This window comes from Dicentrarchus labrax, unplaced genomic scaffold (genome assembly GCF_905237075.1).
Source record: "Dicentrarchus labrax unplaced genomic scaffold, dlabrax2021, whole genome shotgun sequence".
Classification (NCBI taxonomy): domain Eukaryota; kingdom Metazoa; phylum Chordata; class Actinopteri; family Moronidae; genus Dicentrarchus; species Dicentrarchus labrax.
Window position 1 is genome coordinate 2,316,116 of NW_026136706.1, and position 23,465 is coordinate 2,339,580.

The window sequence follows — 23,465 nt, forward strand, 5'->3', positions numbered from 1 at the left end:
CAACATACTGGGACCTGGACCAACTGGCCGGACTGCAACTGGTATCATAAACCCTCTAATGCAGTCAAATCAATCGTCATTGCACATTTAGACTGGAGACTCTGATGAAGACCTTTTAGTGGCTCTGATTTGACCTACTTGGACCCTTTTGGCCTCGACCCGACTGGGTTGGCTTTGATTTGTCCAGGATGGCCTGGAGCAGCATCTATCTGGTCGGCCCAGGGCTTCGTTCAATCTGGAAACGGGGGAGCACTGTTTCGTTGCGGTTTCCAGGTTGAACGAAGTGCAGCGGGCTCTAAGGTGTTACCCAATCAGCAGCGACGTTTATATAAACAACAGTGTATTAAGAAAAGTGTTCAACGCACCACTGATTATATTTAAATACACACTTTGCAACCTTTTGTCAGGGCTGAATGCACTCCTGGTTTACTTTGATTTAATTGTTCCTGATTATTTCCTGTTTGTCTCTGATTGGCCCTGGTTGTCCCTGCTGGCTCTGATTGGCCATGGTTGTCCCTGTTTGTCTCTGATTGGCCCTGGTTGTCCCTGCTGGCTCTGATTGGCCATGGTTGTCCCTGTTTGTCTCTGATTGGCCCTGGTTGTCCCTGCTGGCTCTAATTGGCCATGGTTGTCCCTGTTTGTCTCTGATTGGCCCCGGTTGTCCCTGTTTGTCCCTGGTTGTCCCTGCTGGCTCTGATTGGCCATGGTTGTCCCTGATGTCTCTGGTTGTCCCTGATGTCTCTGGTTGTCCCTGTTTGTCTCTGTCCAGCTAACAGTAGCAGCAGCTGTTTGACACCAGGTCACCTCAAACTGACGAGCTGAGAGCAGGAAACTCACATTGTGGTTATTAAAGGTTATAAAAACACCTCTGATTGGTTCAGTGTGAACTTCCTACAGCGTCTTCCAACTGAGAAACATCAGCTGACATTTACAGAAATGTAAAAGAGACATAATGTCCTATATTACAACATTTTAATCTAGCAAAATATTTGTGTTTAAAATCAGTTCAAGCCATTTATGTTTCTAATGTTTGTTATATTACAGTTGTTCTTTTTTACTGACGTGAAGTATTTAGTCTATTTTAAAGTTATTATACTGAAATAATGAATCTATTGATCTATTAGTAAATGATAAGAAATGTTATTGGCAACTATTTTGATAATTGATTAATCAATAATTCTCTGGCTCCAGTTTAGTAAACGTGAAAACTGCTTATTTATATGTACATGTTGTTTGTCATCTTGGGCTTTGGGAAACTGTGTTGGTCATTTTATATCTTCTGGACCAAACGATGAATCAAGAAAGCAGTTCCCATGATTGATTGATTGATCTGATTGACCCATCAGAGCTCTCCACATAGATGCAGACATACACATACAGTATGTTTCTGTGCTCAGACCTTTGTGTGTAACAATGACAACAATTAAAGGAACTTTCTCATTTTAGCCTCCAGACAAATAAACACAATTCATAGATAATTATTATAATTTCATGTCCATCTTTAGTTCCCAGAAATCCATTTGGACCATTTACAGGCACAAATTATATATCTTCAATATATCACAATCAATTATTTACTATTTAATTAACCCAGTTGGGCACAATTAGCATTTTGTATATTTTAAAGCAGCAACCAGAAACTTTCATTGTGTGTTGATTCTGGCGACCCCTGTGGACAACAGCGGTAGTGTTTCTCCTGTGCCGCTTCATTAATTTCAATTAAGTTTCATAACCAGTTAATAACTAGTACGTTCAAGTTGTTTTCTTTCAACATTCAGAATCCCCAAATCCATAAAAACACTGAAGACATTACAGTTATTTTATCCATTGATTTAACCCAAAAGGAGGCTATTAAACACCTGAATACTAAGCATCCATTAAAATATCAATAATCTGCACCTGAAAACATTTATAACTTTAATTTAATTTAATTTAAACCCCTTAACCTGATTAACACCATAAATAATCATTCATAGTTTTGTTAGTTCAAGTTAGTGAGTAAATGAAGAAGAAAGTCTGCATCCCATAAAGTCTATTTAATGTGTTAATTAAGAAAATGTAGGCGTTTTAAGAGGTTTTCAGATTCAACCCTCCAAAAATACCTTTTCATTGACTTTAATGTACATTGAGGAGTTTTCTGTGTGTTATCAGGGTTAAATTGAAGATTAATTCAGAAGATTTTAACCACAAAAAGCAACAAACAGAAGTCACATTTTTATCAACACCAGCTCACATTTAAAAATTTGTCTGTGTTACATTTGTGATTTCTATAAAACCTCAGATTCCTGTGAGGAAGTTACAGTCTCTGGAGGATTTATCAGGTTCCTGCAGCAGTTAAATCAGGTTTCTGAGAGTCCCTGAACACGACGCAGACCAGATCTGGTTGCAGCTAAACTTAATCTGATGACTCAACTGAATGTTAAAGAAGTGACAGGCGGAGGTCTGACACTCAACAGTTATCTAAGCTTATTAAAAACTGAATCAGTCAACAGGTTTCTAACGCGGTTAAAGGTGTGTATTCACTCAAATACTGGAGTTTATCCATCTTCTGCCTCTTTATACTTTTATTTCACTGCATTTCTGAAGTAAACACTTTTTACTGCACAGCATTTATCTGACAGCTGAAGTCATTGTTCAGATTTAGATTTTTTTTATCCGAAACAGTCAATCATCTTATTGAATACGATGTATTGTTGAAGTTTAACTCGCTAACAGTCAGTAAAAGTAGTCCAATAATAAACATACATATAGTATAATAGTGTAAAACTGCATTGTAAGCTTTAGTCATTGCTTTAGTTGACCTCTGCCTCACTATAAAGCAGAACTTTACACTGTGATATTAATACTTCACTAAAGGATCCAATTCTTTATGTGTCAACCTTTTTTAAATCAACCAGTTGTTTTCCTGTCAGCTTTATGTTGCGACAGGACAAAATATCTTATATAAACGTACTATTTGTGTTGTTTGCTGTGTTTTTGTGTTAGCGACAGAATAAAAAAGCTGAACTTCTCTTTCCCCTTTTTTCCAAGTGCTCAAACAATAAAAGCATTTTAATACAATAAACAAAAGTACTTGTTGAACATATTCAGATTAACAGGACTTCCACTATAAATGAATTGAATCATCAGTCAGTCACAGACCAATCATCGGCTCAAACAGGCCGATCAGAGTCGACATCCTGAGGATTTATTTCAGCCACAGTGTTTTATATCTCAGCACCTTAAGAACAAAACCACCGACACATCACATATTCTCACATGTGGCTTTTCTTTGCTTTTTTTAAACTTTGTTCTCAAACATGCTGCAGATCAGCCAGAAGAGTCTCTCACTCTTTAAAATAAAAACTAATAAACCTTAATGACACTGCAACAGCTGTTCACTCTCCTCCAAAATAAAAGCCTCACTGATGAGTCCCTGCTGTCAGTCAGACACTTCCTCCGCACAGAGCTCTGTGTAATGTAACGAGGGGGGGTTTATCTAACACAGGACACCAAACGCTAAAAATAACAGCAACCCCCTGCCCCCCCCCCAACCACACCTCAGTTTGATTGACAGCCACCATGTGGCACATAGCTGGAGGAGCAACTGATAGCCCTGCTGCTGATTCCCTTAAAAAGCCATCAGCCGCCCAGCTGAGAGTCCGGTCTGATGCTATCAGGGGCTATTCTGGGACGTCCCATTATAACCTTCAACGTGGAAAAGCAGCAAAAAGCCTTCAATGTGTCAGTGTCACTTTCTGAGAAGTGAGTAGAAAAGTGAATGGAGTCTGGTGGGAAAGGTAGAGTCTGGGTGTTAAACCAGCAGGCGACAGGCAGCTGCTGCTCGTCAATCACAACACTCTGGAAAACTTTAAACACACTTACTTGTCTGCACAAGGATGCCTGGGATGCCCAGGGGGGGCTGTCTTCAGGAAAATCAAAAATCTCTTTATCCAGAAAATTTAGTCAGAAAATCCAAAAGGAGAACAAGCTGAGCCTCGAAGGAACCCCACAGAAAAAAACAAAACTACAGGCCGTCAGCGCCGTGTAGTTTTGTTTTTCCTTCTGACAGCAGTCCCTCCAGCCGAGGCGTCCAGGCCGGGAACGCTGATTCTGCTCAGAGGAGCCGGTGGGACGGCGGGGGGCTTTATACCTCAGTGACATCACGCAGGGCAGGGCGCGCCATTGGTCAGCTCCGCACGGTCCTGCAGGGAATCATGGGAAGGACAGGGGAGCCATTTTATGCAACTCGTCACACCTGTCAGTGGTTTTACATCACAAAGAGACAGAGAGACAGTCGCTGCAGACACCAAACCAAACATCTAAATTAGGCTGGTTTATTTTAATGGTGGATTAATGCAGCAGTTATTGATCAATGGATTATTCATTTGGTATCATATGTCAATAAATGGATCAAAATGATGCTGATATAACTACATCATGATGGTGATTTAATAAAAAGTCTGAATTTATACTTTATTGGTTCTGTGTGTCTGTGAGTTTTAAAATGCTTGTTTTTTGAATGGAGTTTGGTTGATCAGGGTTTTAATAACAGACACTATGTCCAGCACTCTCCAGATAGTCAACTTTACTCTTTCACTCCTCCTCACTGGACCTTCCCTGAATGTCTTAAATAAAGCTTGGTTGCTGCTGGCAACTAACAACAACAACATCCCACAATTTATGACAGAACAGCTGCTTCCTCACAGGAATCTGGTCCTGAAGCTTTAACAGTTACAGAAATCACAAATACAACACCAACAGCAAACTTTAAAATGAGTTTATGAATTTCTTTGAGGTTCTGGGACGTCCTTTTGTCTCTGATAGAATATGAATGTTGATGAAGGATTGTTAGTTGCAGCCCTAATTGTATTTAATATTGTTATGTTTACACTGATGTTAGTGGATCTGAGAGTTAACTTAGTTTCTTATTTAGTGAGAAAAAAACATTGATCTCTGTCTTATTGTCCGTTAAGATAAAGTTAGCATTAGAGATACACGATGTGGATTTTCTTTACGATATCTGATCATTTCACATATTCGTATATTTTAAAAAGAAGTTGACGACCTGCAGTTTTTACACACCTGACGGTTGAAAGGCTGAGACACAGGGATTAAAGATGGAGGATTTAAAACATTCTTCCTCATTCAGCAGCTCCCTCTCCTCCACCGATGAGTGATGGACACAATTTCTGCCAAACTGAATGATCAGTAGTCTCTTTACAGATCTTTTATATCCTCTGATGTCTAAATAAATGACACATTAACAGAATATTTAACGATGATTTTATCCCTCAGGAGAACTCCTCAGACATCAGAGATCACAACAACTGCACAAACTGTGGAGCTTTTTCTTTAATGCTTCCTGGTGTGATTCCTACCGTACCAATCTGACTACAAATAATATTACACTCGGGACAGACGGACGATACAGCTGACACATCGAATTGTGATTATTTTGACAGATATTTTACCGTATGACTCACGATTAATGTGGGAATGATCATTGTTACCTCACAAATAAACAGCATTCAACAAGTAGGTCATATTATTATTAATATTAATATTAATATTATTGTTATTATTATTATTATAGGTATTGTTTTTATTTGAGGCTATCTTTGTATACCAGGTAAAATCTTTTCATTATAATGCTGTTTGTCACATTTTACATTGCATTTAACCATATTGTGATTTTATTCATATTTGGATTAATTGTGCAGCTTTATAAATATAAAAGTGTTATTGGTTATTTTCTTTCTTTTATTAAGGTTTAACTAGTTCTGCAGACTCTACCTCTGACACTGTATTACTTTAACTTAAGTTATTATATTATTGTACAAATTATAATTAAATACAGGAAACATTAGCGACCCTTAGCATCGTTGCTAACGTTAGCTGACACTGTAGCAACAGTAATGCTACACAGAGGCTGTATTTCCTGTAACATATAAACTCCACAAGAGTTATAACATTAATTTAAAGTCAATTAAAACTATTTAACCTGCGTTTTACTGTTAAACAGTTGGCATGGAGACACATATTAGCTGCTAGCTAACGTCACCTACCTGAAAGGAGGACAGCCATTGGTTGAACTTGATTGAAGTGCGTTCAGGGACACTCGGAAATTCAAGTGTTTCATCAATATTTTAACTTTGTGATACTGTGACATTAATTTGAGATACTAAGTCATTATTCATCATTAGCAACATTTTTTAAGAATTTAAAATAAATGATTAGCAACCGGTCATTCATCAGCCCTGATATGTATCGTGCATACCCAGTTTAAAAGGTCTATGATGATTTGGGAGCTGGGATTTCCTACTGTAAGTGAATGCCAACCAGTTAATTTCAAAATAAATTCAAAAGAAGATGGATAGATAATTCCTTTATTGATCCCTTTCATTTTGACACAGCAGCAATAGGGCAAAGCAGGGCAAATTCACAGTAAATATTATTATTAGAAGATATAAAAACTATAAATTAAAGTATATACACTAAAACTAAAACTAAAACTACTGAACTACTAAAGTGGAAATCAAATCCAAATAGTACAAAAGGTTTGAACGTTGTAGGTAGGAGTTCTAAACCAGTCTTTATCTGCTGGGGTTGGAGGAACTGGGAGCTGTGGCGTTGAAGAAGATCCTCCAGAAACCACCTGACAAACAAAGTCCCTTACATTTACCCAGAGTTCCCTGCAGGTAATCCCTGTGCAACATTATTGACTGTGTGAACAGTTGTGTTTGAAATAAAAGAACAAATACTGAACTAATTGAAGGATTTAATAAAAACAGGACAGCAGGAACATGAATCATTTCTTTATTTCAAAGAAACAACAATCTAATCACTCAAAACAGGATCAAATCTGAGACAAACATCTTCTCTTCACCAACCACATGTTGCTTTAATTCCCTTACATTTAAAATATTCTCTCCTTAAATGAGAAGCTTTCTAATTATAGGACATTATTACTTTCTGTTACACACAGACATTATTTATCAGGAGAGGTTAACTTATGAGAGCCGAGAGAAAATCATTTTATATTTAACGCTTTAATCGATGTTATTATTCTATTTATCTTCTTCTAATGCCTGAGAGGATTTTCAGAATAAAAGCATTGATGTATTTAAAGGAAAGTAAGGCCGATGTATGGAAGTCCGTTTACACCCAGAAAATATGTCTTTACTTACTTAGAATTTAAAACTATGAGACATTAAATCTTTTTTTGGTTTACCAATATTCTGATGTACGATCTTAAAAAATAAACAATTTATCTCAAATTATGATTTAATGTGTCTGACTAAGAAAACCAAAAGTAAAAAGTTGAAACTTTTCTCACCATTTAACTTAATATAATTATAACTATACTTTTGTTATGTTTTATGTTTCTCTTATTGTTGTATCAGTGTTTTGTTTCTGCACCAATATTGTAAAATTATTCACAATAAGAATTTAACTTAATCTCTTAAAACAATTTCATAAATAAAGCTGCAGTTTTTACTTATTATCTTCTAGTTATTAGTGATCACTTTGTTATTTTTATCTTTCTTTAAAAAGGACCAGTTTGTAGGATTTAGTGCCGTCTAGTGGTGAAACTTCAGATTACAACCAACTGAAACCCCTTCGAGCCTCATTCTAGAGCCAGTGTTTGTTCTCAAATGGACTTCAATAAAATAAAATAAAATGTTAAAGCACAGAGATTCAAACTATTTCTGGCCTTCCAGCTTATTTTTTAGGCCCCAAGATTCTCAGTTCTGTTCATGTGAAATGGACTTTAATTTAAATGTTTCAAACAAATGTGAATATAATATATATATATATCTGTGAATCTGTGGAGTCTGGACCCCAACAGACCTATAAACAGTGTGTATTACAGGATGTTTCCACTACAGGAAATTAATAAGACAAGCTGAAATTTGGTCTTAATTAATAACTCAGAATAGTTAAGATGCAAGGTCGGGTGTTAATTATACAGGTTATATTCTCATTCAGAATATACAATATAATAATTCTTGTTATTTATGCAACTATGAGGTTGACGGTAGAGAGATATTACGACACAAAGCTTTACAGCAACAGTGAGATACATTATTTTCTCTCATTCTGTTGATTCTGGCGCCCCCTGTGGTCAAAAGCAATATTGTCTCTACTGCTAGTTTTATTGATATTAAAGGGAATCTGACCCGGTGGGGGGTCTCTGATCATCCCAGGTTTTTCAGTGTCCCCCCTCTGTTCTCTGATTGAGGAGCAAGAGAGGTGGACCTGAACACACACTGTCTGATCTGTCTCAGCGTTGCCTTTTTAAAGCCCCTACAAGGAACTGCCATTCTGTTATGATGGTGCCCCCTGTGGACAACAGCAGTAGTGCCTCTACCTCCTCGTTTCATTGATTTCAAGGGGAATCTGACCCGGTGGCAGACATTAAGAATAATGTGGTTCATACAGAGACATCAGTATTAAACTGAGACTGTTTATAACCAACCGAACCAATTGTTCTAAATAAACAGGAAGGTTACAGGTTAAGTTCCTGTAGTGGAAAAAGAGTAATCAGAGTACTATCAGGTAGAGCAGCCACAGCAGAACACACAGTGTACCGAACCAGGTCTGCCAGTCCGCACTGATGATGTCAAACACTTGGGCCACCAGCCACTTATCTCCGCCGCCGTTATCTTCTGCCCGCCGCTCATCCTGATGGTTGGCAGTCCGGGCCTCGTGGAACCCGCCGTCTGAGTCCGACGCATACAGGAAGTGTTCCCTATCCTCGCAGCTCAGCCCTCGGCCTGGGCCGGTGGCTGACACCTCTCCATCTTTAAACCTGAAGCGACCATGATGACAGCAGGTCAGACAGCACACAACCTCACTGTGGGCCAGAGGAAGCCTGACCACAGCTCTCACACAGTAAATATTTTACATCACAGGATCCCCGACTGCGTCACCAGACAGCCAGATTAAAGATTAGAAACGATGTGGCTGGATGATGTGATGTGTTCATGCAGCGGGTTGTGTTCAGTGTTAGCTTCACTGCCTCTGGTTTGTTACTGTGCGCACAAACAAAATAAAACACACTGTTAACTAGCAAACTTATGTTAATTAGTAATTCATTATTAAAGTAAAAGTACATTTAAACCTGCAACGTCTAATCATTCCTGGATCAGCAGCTACTGTACCTCGACTGTCTGCATGGAGCGTCCGGTGTTCGATACCAGCATCAATAGCTGGTTGGAACATGTTTCTCTGTCTGCACGTAAGCTTAAGCAGCTGTCTATTTTGGGCTTTTTAGGACAAGATGGACAGGAAAGGGGAGAGAGAGGTGGGAGAATCGAACCCGAGCTGAGGACTCTACCAGTTGAGCTACCATGCGCCCCGAATTTTGGGTCTTTCATATTTCGAATTGGCCTCCTGGCAGAAGTTGGATCAATCAGCTGGTTCGACATGCAGGAAAACAAAGAGTCAAAACAACGACTGGAATACAGATTGCACTTAGTGAGCAAGCTAACATCAGTTAGTGCTTGCGAGCCAACTACTGAAACTTCTTCTTTAAAGCATGGTTAGAAAACTTGTTAGCAACTTAAAATTATATTTTTCCACAGCCTCTGCTTTAGATATTGTTCTACTCTTTCCTTTTAAGTGTACAGTTGTGAATAAGCAGTATCGATAATAAATTGTGGAAAGCTATAGGGAGGAAATCTGTTATGGGCATTTTCAGCTAAGCTAACTCTAGCTCAAAATGTATTTACCCAACTGTAGACTTACAGGATGATGTGTGTTCATTAAACTTTAAGTTTACATTAATACATCAGCTAACAGCTATTCTCTATATACAGAGTCACATGGTGTCTCTCTCCCTCTGCCTGTGTTGTATCGCAGCCTCTCTGTGGTTTGTTTCCATAGCCGGTCTGCTCCGACTGAAACTGCTGTTTTTATCATCTACGTCGGTGAATTAAGGATTTATTTCCACCAAACCAGAGTTGGTGATTGTTGGAAACACTAACAGAGACGCTTTCAATGAGTTTGATTCTGTTTCTGTCTCATAGTTTTGGTCTGAGATGCTGGTGCTCTAGTACAACTTCCAGTTGCAAATCAATTTCATATATATAACCTTTAAGTATTACTATGTGGATGAATACAAGAGATGTTTCAATCCCTTAAACCTGCATTAGTATGGGTCCTAGTTGTTAAGCTTCATCACACTATGCTCAAGGTGGGACGTTATCGGTTCTTCAGATAAAGACAAAGAACTCCCAAGATCAATAAAGTTTCACAGGAACACACAGCTTTAATCTCAACTGTTGTCCATTAGTGGAGACCAACAAACAAGGTATGATCCAGATATTTCATTTCAGCTACAGGAGACATGCTAATGCAGGTGTGAAGGAAGTCTTAAGGTGAGTTCTGTAGCTAATAATCTCATAAAGCTTGTGTGTTATTGTGGAGCTGGTTATATGCTACCCACCAGGTGAGCGTGGGCTCTGGGTGTCCCGTCACCTCCACCTCTAGCGTCACTGGAGAGCCCTCCATGACGGTAGCTCTAGACAGGGGTCTGGTGAAGCAGGGAGGGCCAGGTTTAGAGGCTTTTCCCTGGGGAAGAGACTCTGCCTGGGCCTGGGGAAGAGGAGGAGGAGCAGGAAGGGGAGGCCCTTGGATCTGAGGAGTAAGCCTGATCTCCTCACGGATGGCCACGGGCTGACAAATGTTTGGGTCTTGGTCTGGAGTTAGTAGATGAAGTGGAGAGGAAAGGGGGGTGACATGCAGATTAGCCTGCTGAGCCAAAGCTTGGGATTCAGGGTCATGCACACACTTCTGGGTACAGGTGGAGGTCAAGGACTCGTGATGGGAGTAGACTGTCTGGTGGCTCTGCTTGTTGCTCAATCTATTACTGATGGTACTGCTGGATAAACTGATGTTGCTGAAGCTGTCTGGAAGAATGGGGGCATTGACCTCGGGTAGACCTCCATTACTCTGGGAGAAGGGGATTCCTTGCTGTGACCTGAGATTGCTGCTCGCCTGTGGCACATTGCAGTGACTGTTTGGAGGGGAGGACTGACAGTAAATGTTCTTTGGAGTAGAAGCTGTGGTTAGGTTGCTGCTTTGGGGCCTGGAGGGTGTTTCTTGGCAGGTTTGGGAGGAAGGTACATCCTGATCAAGGCCACTCCTGGAATCCGGGTAAGCCTGTGGAAGATTGTTGTCTTGAGAGGTGGTTGTACTGGTTTGTGGACACGTTGCACAGGGTTTGAGGAATCCAGTGTCTTGGGTTCTTTCTTTATGGAGAACAGAGTCTATGAGGCAGGAGCTCTGAGCCTGGGGGACTGGATCCAGCTTTGGTAGGGTTTCACTCTGGGATAAACGGCTTTCTTGGGGTGAACTGCTGCTACTAGCCTGTGTCAAGGTACAATTACTGTTTGAAGGGGAGGACTGGAGGTAAATGGTCTGCTGGGTAATTGTACTGGTGCTAGTGTTGGTGAGACTGGTTGTTTGAGGTTTGGAGACTCGGGGCGTTTCCTTCCTAGTCTGGGAGCAATTTATGTCCTGGTGGAGGTCACTCTCAGAGTCAGGGAACATAGTGTCCTGTAGAGGGGTCTTGTTCTTGGGGAGATCCTGCTCTGGACCTGAGGGCTGAGGAGAATAGCTGGACTGGGGGAAGAAGGGGTTGCCTTTGGATGAAACCTTTTGGGTGATCTTACTCTGGTTACCTGTCTTCTGAGGCTGGTTATACTGACTGGACAGACTCCTCTTCTCAGGGACATTGATGTCCTTGTTGGAAGAACTATCTGGAGTGATGTTCTTGCAGGTTGGGTTAGATCCAGTTGGGAAGCTCAGTTCAGAGCCACCCAGGGAGAGGTCAGCACTCTGGGGGATGTTGGTAGTGCTGGTCTCTGCAGTTTTTAGGATGCCGCACAGAGTGGTGGTGAGCAGGCTTGGAGCAGGAACTGTCAACGGACTCTGGACAAACGAACTGGAATCTGACCTGAACCTGTAACACAAACAACAGGAACTAACTAAATGTGGCCGGTGACTTTTGTTGCATGTCCTCATTGTCCTTCTCCTGCCTCCGACAGCATTAGATTACCGACCAATGAGGCAGGGTAACGAACCTCAGTACTTTTTGAGTATTGCATTTATGTCCCAAAAGCTAGTGTGAGCTCTGCCAGGTCTTGTTTACATATTCTTGGACTAGATATTACATTTTACATTTCCTCCATATGTAACATAATTGCAACACAGTGAGCATTAATCTGCTCCAGTCTTCGGGCTTCAGACTTTTAAAATTTGGTTGCAGGGATCTGCTCCCATTCAGTAGGTGGGACTGTGATTTAGTGGACGGGTTAGCTACACTCAGTGGCAAAAGAATGTGAACCTTTTTGTTCAGATCAGATCAATGAACCATATAATGTAGTCAAACTCTAACTGCAGCCAGTAGGGAGAAGAGTGGAAACATCTTTTCCATTGAGAAAAGCCTTCCGTGCCGTTCTTCCTCTCTTCATTCAATAAAGAAATACTCTTTAGTTCTGATATAACTGATGCTAGCAGCATCTACGCTAACCTCTTTAGCATTTTGTTTTAGAGCAAGCAGTCACTATTCACACATTGCAGCCATGTCCATAAACAAATGGTTTTCCCAATTTGGTATGAAAGACCATGACTGATCAAGTACTCAACCCCATCGAACACTTTTTGGGATGAGTTAGAACGATACCTACAGGCCAGGCCTCGTCACTCAGCATCAGTGTTGGACCTCACTGGGTGAATGGGAACAAACCCCCTGCAGCCAGGTTCCAACATCTGGTGGAAAGCCTGAATCCAGAAGAGTGGAGGCTCATTGTGTCTCAATCACGTTACAGTGTAACTTATGGAGAACATGTTCAGCTTTTTACTTCATGTGTCTATAATCATAATAGCATACAAACACATCTTAAAGTGACTCTGATTTGTCCTAATACAGACCTGGTGCTGCTGTGAAGGCTGGTGGGAGGAGTTGGACAACTCTCTGTTTGTCTGGACTCTCTCTGCTGTCGGACTGCACCAGTACCAGTCCCACTGTGGTCTGACTGGGCACGGCACTGGTGGCTGTACTGGTTGATGTGGACGCTGTGGGAACTGAAACAGAAGCTCTCCTCAACGTCTGACTGCATCATGTTGGACTCTGGTGTCTCTGCCAGCGGCGGCAGGGAAATGTCGTCAGGTGACGCACAGTCGTATTCATCGTTGGAGAGAGAATCCTCAGTCAACACTTCCTGTTCCAGGAGCTCCGCCTCCGACAGACCTCCTGCTGATGCATCCTGGGTAGAAAGTAAAGGTGAGTATTAGGAGGTGATTTAGGCACAAAATCTGTCTTTAACTCTTAGATAATTAACCTGAGGCGGCGTCATGTTTAAACCACAGGTGTCTCGCATCTCCTTCCTCTGAAACTCCTTCTGAATGTCAGAGAACAATGGGCCAATCACAGAAGAGGGAGGGGGCGTGGCCTGAGGCTCAGCAGCGGCCGCCTGGATTTGGCTGTGTATGGCGCAGACCCGTCGGTTGGCCTCCACCGGGGAGCAGGAGAGGCTGACGGTGTGAGTGGAGCTGTACAACTGTCTGTGGCTGGAGGAGAGACGACACAGTGAAACTTTATTTATACAATCATCATACAAAATATTATTATTGATGATTATTGATACAGACAAGATTTGAACTAAACGTTGTTCACCTATGAACAAACTAAAGATTAGAATACAACATAAGATTACATTATTTTATTTTACTTCTTGTACTTTCGTCCTGAGAGTGGCGCTAGAGGTAAAGGTCATGTGATCTCAATCAAAGCAGTCTACCTGCTCTCTGTGACGGCCGTCTGTCTGTCTGCGTCCTGACTGCGGCTCTTCTGTAACGGACGCTTCCTGTTGGCTGCAGTCTGCCTCTTCACTGGGACCTCCTTCCCATCATGCTCGGCGGTCAGTTCGGGGGTGTGGCCTGTCTCCTTCAGTTCGTACTGGAAGAAAAGGACAGAGATGAGCTTTAATGTCCTCACAATACCAAATGATATAACATCTATAATATATAATGATATCAAATTAACAGTTTTTTACCATGTCAGCCGCCTCCTGACTGCTGCGGTTATCCGTCTGCTCCTTCTTTTTCAACTTTCTGTTTTCCTTCAACTTCTTCTCATTGTCTTTGTCTTTCTCTTCTGTCTCATTCTCTCTCCCTCGCTCCGTCTCTTCCTCTTCCTTGACCTCCTTCTCTCCATCGTTCTGCTGCTTTTTCAGATTCTCCAGCTGAAAACATCAAAGCGACAGCAGTGTCATAATCCAGGACACATTTATCATCATCTCAGAGTAGAAAATAACTCCTAACTGGGCAAAAAGTCTGAGTGACAAATGCGTTGTGTATATCTGTTTATTACCTTCAGTTTGGCCTCTAACTTCATCAGTCCGTCACTCAGCTCTCTGATGGACTCGACCATCTCTGAGTGTTTACTGACCGTCTTCTCAATGTACCGCTGCCCCTCCTCCACCCCTGAAAAACACACACACACACACACACACACACGTAAAACACCTACCGTCTCTGTTTGAGCACCACTGGATTAGATCAGCTTTCAGAATAAAAGCATCCATTCCTCATTCTCCTGCCGTTACTCACCGTGCAGTCTGACAGCCAGCTCAGCAATCTGACTGATCCTCTCCTCCTGCTGAGGAACCGTCGGCCAGACGAACTTCTCAAACTGTCGGTAGAGAACAGAGACAGCCTCTGTGCTGCGACACTCAGAGGAAAACTTCCCGACGCGAGTGATGGTCGCACTCGCCTCTTCGCACCAGAACTGATACTGTTAATCCAGAACAACGTGTAAACGTGATCTCATGTTTAATCCAAAAAACCCAATTTAAAGAAAAAAATGCCTCCAGTGTTCCTCACCTCCTCCATGGCCTGCTGCAGTCTGCGGGTCATCTCCAGTGTTTTCTGGTGGTCGCTGACACTTCGCTCAAAATCTCCCATCTGCCTCTGCAGCTCGTTGACGGCATCCTCTGCCTCCCGGGCCACGCCCCCGTCCTTGACCTCCAACCCCAGCCGGCCCGTCACACCCTGCAGACGCTTCCTGAGTGCCTGCAGGATCGGACAGAGCGGAGCATGATAGACCCGCCTCTCACTTCTCAGCTACTACATTAAGTTATTTATGTTACATAAGAGTCGTTAAAATCAAATCGCAGACATGTAAGAGTTGTAAGAGTCAGATACAGTTTGTTTTCTTCCACCTTTGTTATGTAACGTTGTCATTTGTGAACAAACTGAGTGGAAAATGACACACTAATGTCTAAGTCACCAAGAATTCAGAAAGAAAGATTCTGATAAGAAAAGACAGGAGAGGCTCAAACTGGGGATACTTTTTTCTTTTCGTTTGACATTTTTGCCTTTAACGGACTCATTATATTAATAATATTAATAATATTAATAAGGAAACATAGAGAAAGAGACAGATATAACATGAAACAAAGGTCTCTGGCTGGAATTGAACCAGGGACACTGCTTGTATTTGGCATGCGGCCCAACCACTCAACTACTGAGGACCCTGCCAAACTGACCACCCCTTTGCTTCTGAATGGAAATCCAGTTGCACAAAGTCCAGATCACAGACTCAGATCAGGAGCTGGACTTACCTGCAGCTTCTCCTCGTACAGCTCCACCTGCTGCAGCTGGTTCCTGACGGCCTTCGTGTTCCTGGTCCTGTCGTTTCTCTTCAGGTAGTTAAACTTCAGGTTGCTGAAGCGTTTCTTCAGCTCCTTAAAGGAGTCACGGAGCTGAAACATGAAGCATCAGAAAATTACTCGCCAACAGAGTTTTATGTTGACAGAGGGACTTCCAATGTAGTTTGATCTGTGGTGCAACAAGCACATACTTCACTGTTGATAGGTCGCATTATTTTTCAATTAAACAGATAGTTTCAAAAATAAAATGTCAAAATGCATTTTTGAATCTGTAACCAACAAAGATTGTATATTTTCAGCCACCCAAGGCTGTATGTATGATGACAACAATTAGGTCCAGACTGAAATATCTCAACAACTGATTTCTGTCCAACTTCCAAGAGGATTGATTCCCTGAATGATCTGGTTTTGGGCGAAATGAACTTTTGGAATGAACTTTGATGAAATTGAACGTTCATGTTCGCCTCAGAATTAAATGTAATGACATTAGCAATCCACTTTTCATTTAGCACCATCATCAAGTCAATTTGAATACGTTTATGACCAAATACCGACATAACTAGTGACATTCCTATCCCATTAAGAATAATAACATCAACCTGCTGGTGGCGCTAGAGGAAAAGATACAGAATCCCAACAGTCAGTAGTATTCATCCTCTGGCGGCCATGAATGTTCGTGGCAATCCATCAGGTTATTTGTTGAGATATTTCAGACATTAACAGGGCTTATGAATAGTTCACATAATATTTTATATTGTATACGTCATTTATCTTATTTTTGGTCAGAGCTGTTCTAACTGCGTTTTGTTTATCTTGGTGTCGATGTAACTGCATGCAGACGGAGCTTTGATAAGATTATTTTTAGAGCAGGAGGGTTTAAATCCAGCAGGACATTTCTGCCTCTGACGGGAGGAACAGCGGTGTCAGATGGCTGATCTCGCTCTGGACAGCTGAGAGAGAGAGAGAGCGAGAGAGAGACAGAGAGAGAGGGAGAGAGAGAGAGTGTAAAGGAGACAGAGACGGCGTAGTCTATTCGGTGAACAGATGAAGAAGTTGAAGTCAGAGGTTTAGGAGGTCTGACTGGTTTTCTAACATTTGTTTCCATCCAAAAATTACGGTGGCCCTGAGGTGCAAATCACAACGGCAAATCAGAAAACACAACACAAAAAGAGAAAACACAACGGCAAATCAGAAAACACAACGACATTAACCAAACCGGAAAAGGTAGGTACCCTCGGGCGACATGAGTCGTCGCTGATTGGACAAAAGAACTGGTCCGTCCTTTGAACCGGAAACACAACACCACCAGACCTATGCGTTCAAGTTGCCAAATCTGAAAATTCAAACCACTAAATAAGGAAAATATTGTATTAATACGTCCATGTTAATGTGGGATACCTAAGAGAGGTAGAAACAGGGGTTCCAATAGTCCATATCTATGTGTTTTCTGATTTGCCGTTGTGTTTTCTCTTTTTGTGTTGTGTTTTCTCTTTTTGTGTTGTGTTTTCTGATTTGCTGCTGTGTTTTCTCTTTTTGTGTTGTGTTTTCTCTTTTTGTGTTGTGTTTTCTGATTTGCTGCTGTGTTTTCTCTTTTTGTGTTGTGTTTTCTCTTTTTGTGTTGTGTTTTCTCTTTTTGTGTTGTGTTTTCTGATTTGCCGTTGTGATTTGCACCTCAGGGCCACCGTAAAAAATCGTTGGGGGAAACCCTGGAGAGAGTAAGGAGTACAAAGGTTACATTAAAGATTGCCCAAAACTACCAGGAAGTAAACTGAACTACCCCCAAGGACCAAGAGATCCCATAAACACCCCAAAAGACTACAATTACCCACAAGTACTGTTAACTTCCTCAGACCACCATGAATGCCTATAAAGTGTCCCAGAACACCACAAAGTGCTATTAACCACCTGTAAGGACCATGAAGTACCCCAACGAGACCAACGCAGAGTACAAGAAAGCACCAGAAAATATCACAAACTATCCTGCAGTAGCATGAAGAACCCCAAAAGGTTATTGGTTATAATCCCTGAACCATCGGAGGAAACCTAGTTTGAGTCAGACAAAACCTACACTAATGATTCATTTCAATTTCAATAAAATTTTATTTGTATCGCGCCAAATCATAACAGATGTTATCTCAGGACACTTTTCATATACATCAGGTTTAGATCATACTCCTTATAAAACTATTTACAGAGACCCAACAGTTCCCACCATGAGCAAGCACTTGGTGACAGTGGCAAAGAAACAGGCAGAAACCTCAACCGGCCCACGGCTCTAGGTGAGCGGCCACAGTGTACCAAGAAATAACCATGTAGTGTCACAAACTACATCCGAGGACCATGAAGATTAAGAGAGTAGCAGGAAGTATATCAATAAAATGATCCACAACGACCAGGATGTGTCAGGAAGTAGAGATAACCTTGAAGTAGCCAACCCAACACAAAGACCCCAATGGTACCCTGTAACATCTGAAAGATATACCCTAAAACCCCCCTCAGCTTGCCATAAACTACCAGGAAGACGACCATAAAGTATAATTAAATTACTGTAGTACTTCAGATATCTACAACATGAAATACCATAGAATAACTTCACTGTGGGTACTTTGTACACAAACCTAATTCAAATATCTTTCAGAGTTCAGCTGGTGGACTCTGGAGGATCCTTAATGAGCACCAAAAATACCCTGAATGTCTGCGGTGAGAATACCAATCCACCAACGAACACAAATAGAACCAGTCCACAGCAACCAGTCATGTTTTTGAAAGAAAAAACCTCATCATCTTCCAGAAGTAAATGTATATTCCCTTCAGGTGACTCAACAGTGTGGACACAAACAAGTCCAAAGGGTCATTCTGTGTCTCACTTCTTCCCTTTACCCTGGAGCTCACCCCTCATCCCTCTGATTGAGTGTTTATGAGTTGGATTAGTGGTTGTGTCCTATTACAGAACTACAGAACAGTGACAGTTAAGCTTTCCAAATGGAAATTATTCACCACTGATCTCGTCATCGAGGGCTTCCCCTAGAGAAACGCTGCAGTAGTGCTGTGAGTGCACACTGCCATCACACACCAAGTCTTCAAGGGGACCGGAGGGAGTAAAATGAGATGAAACTGGAGACTTCTCTTATTGTCATGAACACTACAAATTTCAAGCTCTTTTCCAGGCTTCAATATGCGCTTGCAGCCCAACTACAGTGGTACCGGAAAGTGCCTGAATTGGACCAAAAAAGGTGCCAGTACCCTAAATCAGCACAACCCTGACCCTAAACACAACATAACCCTAATTCCTTTGCCATTTTTAATCCTAGCTATGTGTTCACAGATACACTTACACAGGCATCTGAGTACCTCAATCTTGTATTACCTACTGTACTAAAACTACTGAGTTTTAGAAATACTGAAGTCCAAAAACTGAACTTGCTAGGCAAAGCAAAGCATCAAAATAAAGCTGTTTTTAGGCAATTATTGCAAAGTTATTTGTACACCTAGGAAAAAAACAAGGTCCGGACCCGAGTGGTGGGTACGGAGAGTTTATACACTCAGTCAGTGAGTCAGAGTGTATCATTAAGATAAAGTAACGTCAGTGTCAAACTGCATGATGCTTTTATAAATCTAAAAGGTGACAAACTCCAAGAAACAAGTCTGTTTGTCTCTGTTTGTCTCTGATGTCCACCCCAGCTGCTCCTGCAGGTTTCAGTGCGCTGGTGACATGCAGCACCAGGTGCATGATGGGAAATACCCGTTGGCTGAGTCGTCCTGTATTTCTGATCTGTCCAGCTGACTCCCCCTCTCCCTCTCATGGTCTCCCTCTCTCTCCCTCTCTGTCATTCCTCCAACAGCTGCTGCTGCTCTGCTGTTCAGTGACACAGCAGATTGAACCACTAACACCAGTGAAACCAGTAAAATGTCAAAGAACTGAAAGTTTTATAATTTGAGAGATTTACCTGAAGAGGGCACCAACATGTTCGGGTTGATATTTCACTAACATCCATACAATAACTGCTGGGGTCGGACTAAGTCAACTCTAAATGACGTTAATGCTAACCAATAACGCATCGGCGCACAAATTGCTAACAGCACGTAGACACGTTTCAACCTTCAGTCCCATTAAAGCCATCTGACCTGTTTATGATATTAAACAACCCAGTTCATATCATCAATTTAACTCAATGTGCCTCTTGTAAACTTGAGAGATAAATAAATGGATTAAGTTTTTTTTCATGGAGAGAAGTTGAGTTTTCCATTCACCTCAATACAATTTGGGAGCAGCATCTAGTGGACATTATATGAACTGCAGCTGAACACACTTCACACAACTCCGACACTCAGCTGCTGATAAAATCCAGAAACATGAAGCAACTTTTTTAGTGTTTTCCAACCCGCCACAACTCTGCTTTTTCTAATTATCTCCCTGACAGCGGAGAGAAATCAATGTAAGAAAGTGAACCAGCAGAAAGAGACCGAGTCCTGCAGCGAGCTGAGGGACTTTATGGACTCCAATAAAATCTAAATGTGTCCTGCTGGCTTCAGTTATATTTAGAGTCTGATAAAAAAGCGAGCGAGTGGCTGTTTCAGATCACACTCGTGTGTCCAAGTCGAGGCAAATAGTAACAAAGTTAATTTCAAAACTATCAACACATTTGCAGAAAGAAGTCTACCTGAAATTCAAACTTTCAGTAAATGAAAACATTTTATTGAAATTGGCGGTGGATTGTGAATTTATTACAAAATGATAAATATGTAATTTTAAGTCAAAATAACTTTAGACTTTGATGGCAAAACATGTCATTTATCTTTTGTAGGTACCGATTTCCCTATATTCCCTGTTTCCTGGAAATATCTCATTTGGATTATTTTTAAGGGGGAACAGAAACAGTGTTTCCAATAATAAATAATTAAGAAATAATATATGTAATACCCTTATTTATCCTTCAGCAGCAGAGTGAAAACCTGCTGCTGGTTCAGTGGAGATTCTGGATATTTATAGTCTGATAGACAGACAGACAGACAGACAGACAGACAGCTGGCAGCAGCCCCCTCTGCTGGTCGTACTGATTAATAACAACAGAGCTCAGTGTCAGTAGTTACCTGCCCAGATACCAAATCAAAAGAACACATGTATGTACATTGTCGGGTCTGTGCACAACTTTTAAAATGCTCATTTTCTGAGTGGAGTTTGGTTGATCAGGGCTCTGCTAACAGCTGGAATCAAGACACATATTTTCTAGCTACCTCTCTTCCTTTTCTCCAACAACCTCCTTTTTCTGTCTGCTCTCTGTAAATATATGAAGTAGTATGATCGAGCTCTGGGTCCGCGGCTCACAGCAGACAGGTTGAGAAGAGAGAGTGAAGATAAATCCACTTCCACCAAATCCACTAAACACAGGTAAGGCGGTGAGAGAAGCTAAAGAACCTTCCACAGCTCTCAGCTAACGGCTGTAGCTTGAACCTGCTACCTCACCTGGTTGATGTCACCATTGAGTCGACAGGCGAGCTGCTCTCTGCGGAGCTTCTCCTCACGTCGAGCTGCTTCATTCAGCCACGAGACGCAGAGAGAGTCCAGAGAGACGAGACGAGCCTCCAGCTGCTCCACTCTGAAACACGTCCAACCCTGACAGTGGCAGACACAGTATTCACATCCATTACCTGCAATCCTCTCTCTGATGGTTAATGTAGGTCATACAGAGGAGTCATTATTAAATTGAGACTGTACAGTGAGTACAAATACAACAATGTAAAATACTGCATTACAAATAAAAGTCCTGCATTTAAAAGCTTACAGAAATATTACAAACAAAATGTAGTTAAAGTAAAAGTAGAGCAGTATAGTCAGTTGTCTGTCTGATATCTGATTATATGTGATGTTATTAGATTAATACTGATCAATGTTAGAGTAGTATTGTAGTGTTTGTTGACATGCAGGTGGTTATTCATTTTAAACTATGTGTGTGAGTGTGTGTGAGTACTCATACACTGTGGCTGACGGCAGTGCAGATGTCGGTCTTCAGCGTTGAAGCCGTTTTAAACAGACTCTGGATCTGCTGCTGTTCCTCTCTGTGTCGACTCAGCTCAGCTTCACTGGATCCACATAAACCAGCTGAACCAGTTGAACCAGTCGAAGGGCTCGCGAGGTCCGACTGGAGCAGCGCCTCCAGCTGGACACAAAGAAGACTGAAATTAATATTAATTCTCTTATTGTATATTTATGTAACACATTTTTACAAAGTCAGCAGATTTAACTGGTAACTTCTGGATTCTTAAAGCTGACATGAAGAACAAACAATATACAGACAGAGGCACACAGTAAAGGGGTTTTAATTTTCACAATTTGATTCACACTGTAAATTAATCTGTTGATTCTGATCAAATTGAACAAAATAATGATGAGAAATTGTCAGTTCATACAATGGCGCCAATCGCAGGTTCCTGGAGCCAAAAGAGAAGACTTCAAATGTCTTGTTTCATCCGGATGAACCAAACTCAGAAGATATTCAGTTAACAACATAAAGCTGCAACCAGAACACGATTGGCATGAAGTTTCAAGGTGGACAGCTCATCCTACAAACAGCTGAGTTTCAAACTAAATATGCAGCCAGGTTTACTAAGGCGATCTGAGCGAGGGGCTGAAACACCATTACGATTTTACAGGATTTTTGGTAAATTCCAGGTGTTTCCACAACAACAACAACAACAACAACAACAACTTCCTCCCGGCTCCACCGACCTGTTTGGATGTGCGGTGGAAGCTGCTGCTCAGGTCCAGGATCGATTCGCTTTGATGGATCTTGTTCTTCACCCTCTTCTGGAGCTTCAGCAGCTCTGCCAGATCCTCCTCCGTCACTGGTCTTCCCTTCAACTCCTCCACCTCCAGTCTGTCCTGGACTCCTCTCAGAGTCTCCCAGCTCTTCTCCAAGTGCTCCACCTCAGTGTCTAGTTGCTGAATAAATGAAGAGAGTGTGTCTGATCATCTAGTCCCAATGGTTCTAGCAGTAACAACAGTGCAACAATAACAGCTGTCCCAGGAGTCCCAACGGTAAAGGTTCTGGTCCATTGGGACTCAAGGGACAGATGTGATTACACTACCAGCAACCGTGTGGTAGTGTACGATCTACTATCTACAGATAATTCCCAGCTATCCAACATTTCTAAAAGGTCCCAGCAGGTTTAACAGTCCTTACAGTCTTTAGTCATAGAGTAGTCCCATGACAGATCCAGATAGATTTCCCTACAGTCCTCATTGTAAAGAAGTCCCGGCAGCTCAAAGTCACTCACACTAAAATGTGGTCTGGCCTGGCTGAAGTGCTCCAGGAGCCTGGAGGTCTGTAGGTCCGAACCCAGATCCATCAGAGTGCAGGAGTCCAGCAGCTCAGAGACACAATTCAAGTCCTGCAGGGTCTGAAAATATACAGCGTCCCAGTAGTGGAAAGTAACTGAATACATTTACCTAAGTACTGTAATTCATTACTTACACCCATTACTTTTTTTAAAAGGCAACATTTACTTAAATATACCTCACAACAGTTATTTGAGTTACTTTACAGTATAAAGTATTTCATACATAATAGATTAGACTGCCCTCAGTTACTTTTCTCTGGCGCAGTGTACTTGGTACCTTGAGCAGTCTCTCCCGGGATTTCCTGCAGTAGTCCTGCTGCTGCTGGATCTGGATTTGCTGCTGACTCTGCAGCTCGTTCACTTCCTGTTTGGTTGTGCTGAGTCGCTCCATCGTCTGCTGCACCACAGACACCACAGACTGCAGGTTTAACCCTGCTCCCGACACCTGAGACACACACACACACA

The 23,465-nt window shown here is 41.7% G+C and overlaps 2 protein-coding genes across 4 annotated transcripts in view; both read right to left on the minus strand.

Annotated features, from left to right (window-relative positions):
• Positions 1–4,095, minus strand: part of ttn.2 (titin, tandem duplicate 2) — a 211,710-nt gene extending 207,615 nt beyond the window's left edge. For all 3 annotated transcript variants that reach the window (XM_051402827.1, XM_051402826.1, XM_051402824.1), the window contains exon 1: positions 3,865–4,095. The gene's annotated coding sequence lies outside the window, so the exon portion shown is untranslated. The remainder of the gene's footprint in view (positions 1–3,864) is intronic.
• Positions 4,096–6,782: 2,687 nt separating this feature from the next.
• Positions 6,783–23,465, minus strand: part of ccdc141 (coiled-coil domain containing 141) — a 29,227-nt gene continuing 12,544 nt past the window's right edge. The window contains exons 12-26 of the mRNA XM_051402829.1: positions 23,278–23,445; positions 22,938–23,060; positions 22,390–22,602; positions 21,638–21,820; positions 21,127–21,276; positions 15,615–15,755; positions 14,875–15,063; positions 14,602–14,785; positions 14,363–14,475; positions 14,046–14,234; positions 13,791–13,948; positions 13,332–13,560; positions 12,922–13,256; positions 10,433–11,950; positions 6,783–8,794 (exon numbers count right to left, since the gene is read on the minus strand). Coding sequence (XP_051258789.1) covers positions 8,527–8,794; positions 10,433–11,950; positions 12,922–13,256; positions 13,332–13,560; positions 13,791–13,948; positions 14,046–14,234; positions 14,363–14,475; positions 14,602–14,785; positions 14,875–15,063; positions 15,615–15,755; positions 21,127–21,276; positions 21,638–21,820; positions 22,390–22,602; positions 22,938–23,060; positions 23,278–23,445 — 4,161 coding nt within the window. The 3' untranslated portion in view covers positions 6,783–8,526. The remainder of the gene's footprint in view (positions 8,795–10,432; positions 11,951–12,921; positions 13,257–13,331; positions 13,561–13,790; positions 13,949–14,045; positions 14,235–14,362; positions 14,476–14,601; positions 14,786–14,874; positions 15,064–15,614; positions 15,756–21,126; positions 21,277–21,637; positions 21,821–22,389; positions 22,603–22,937; positions 23,061–23,277; positions 23,446–23,465) is intronic.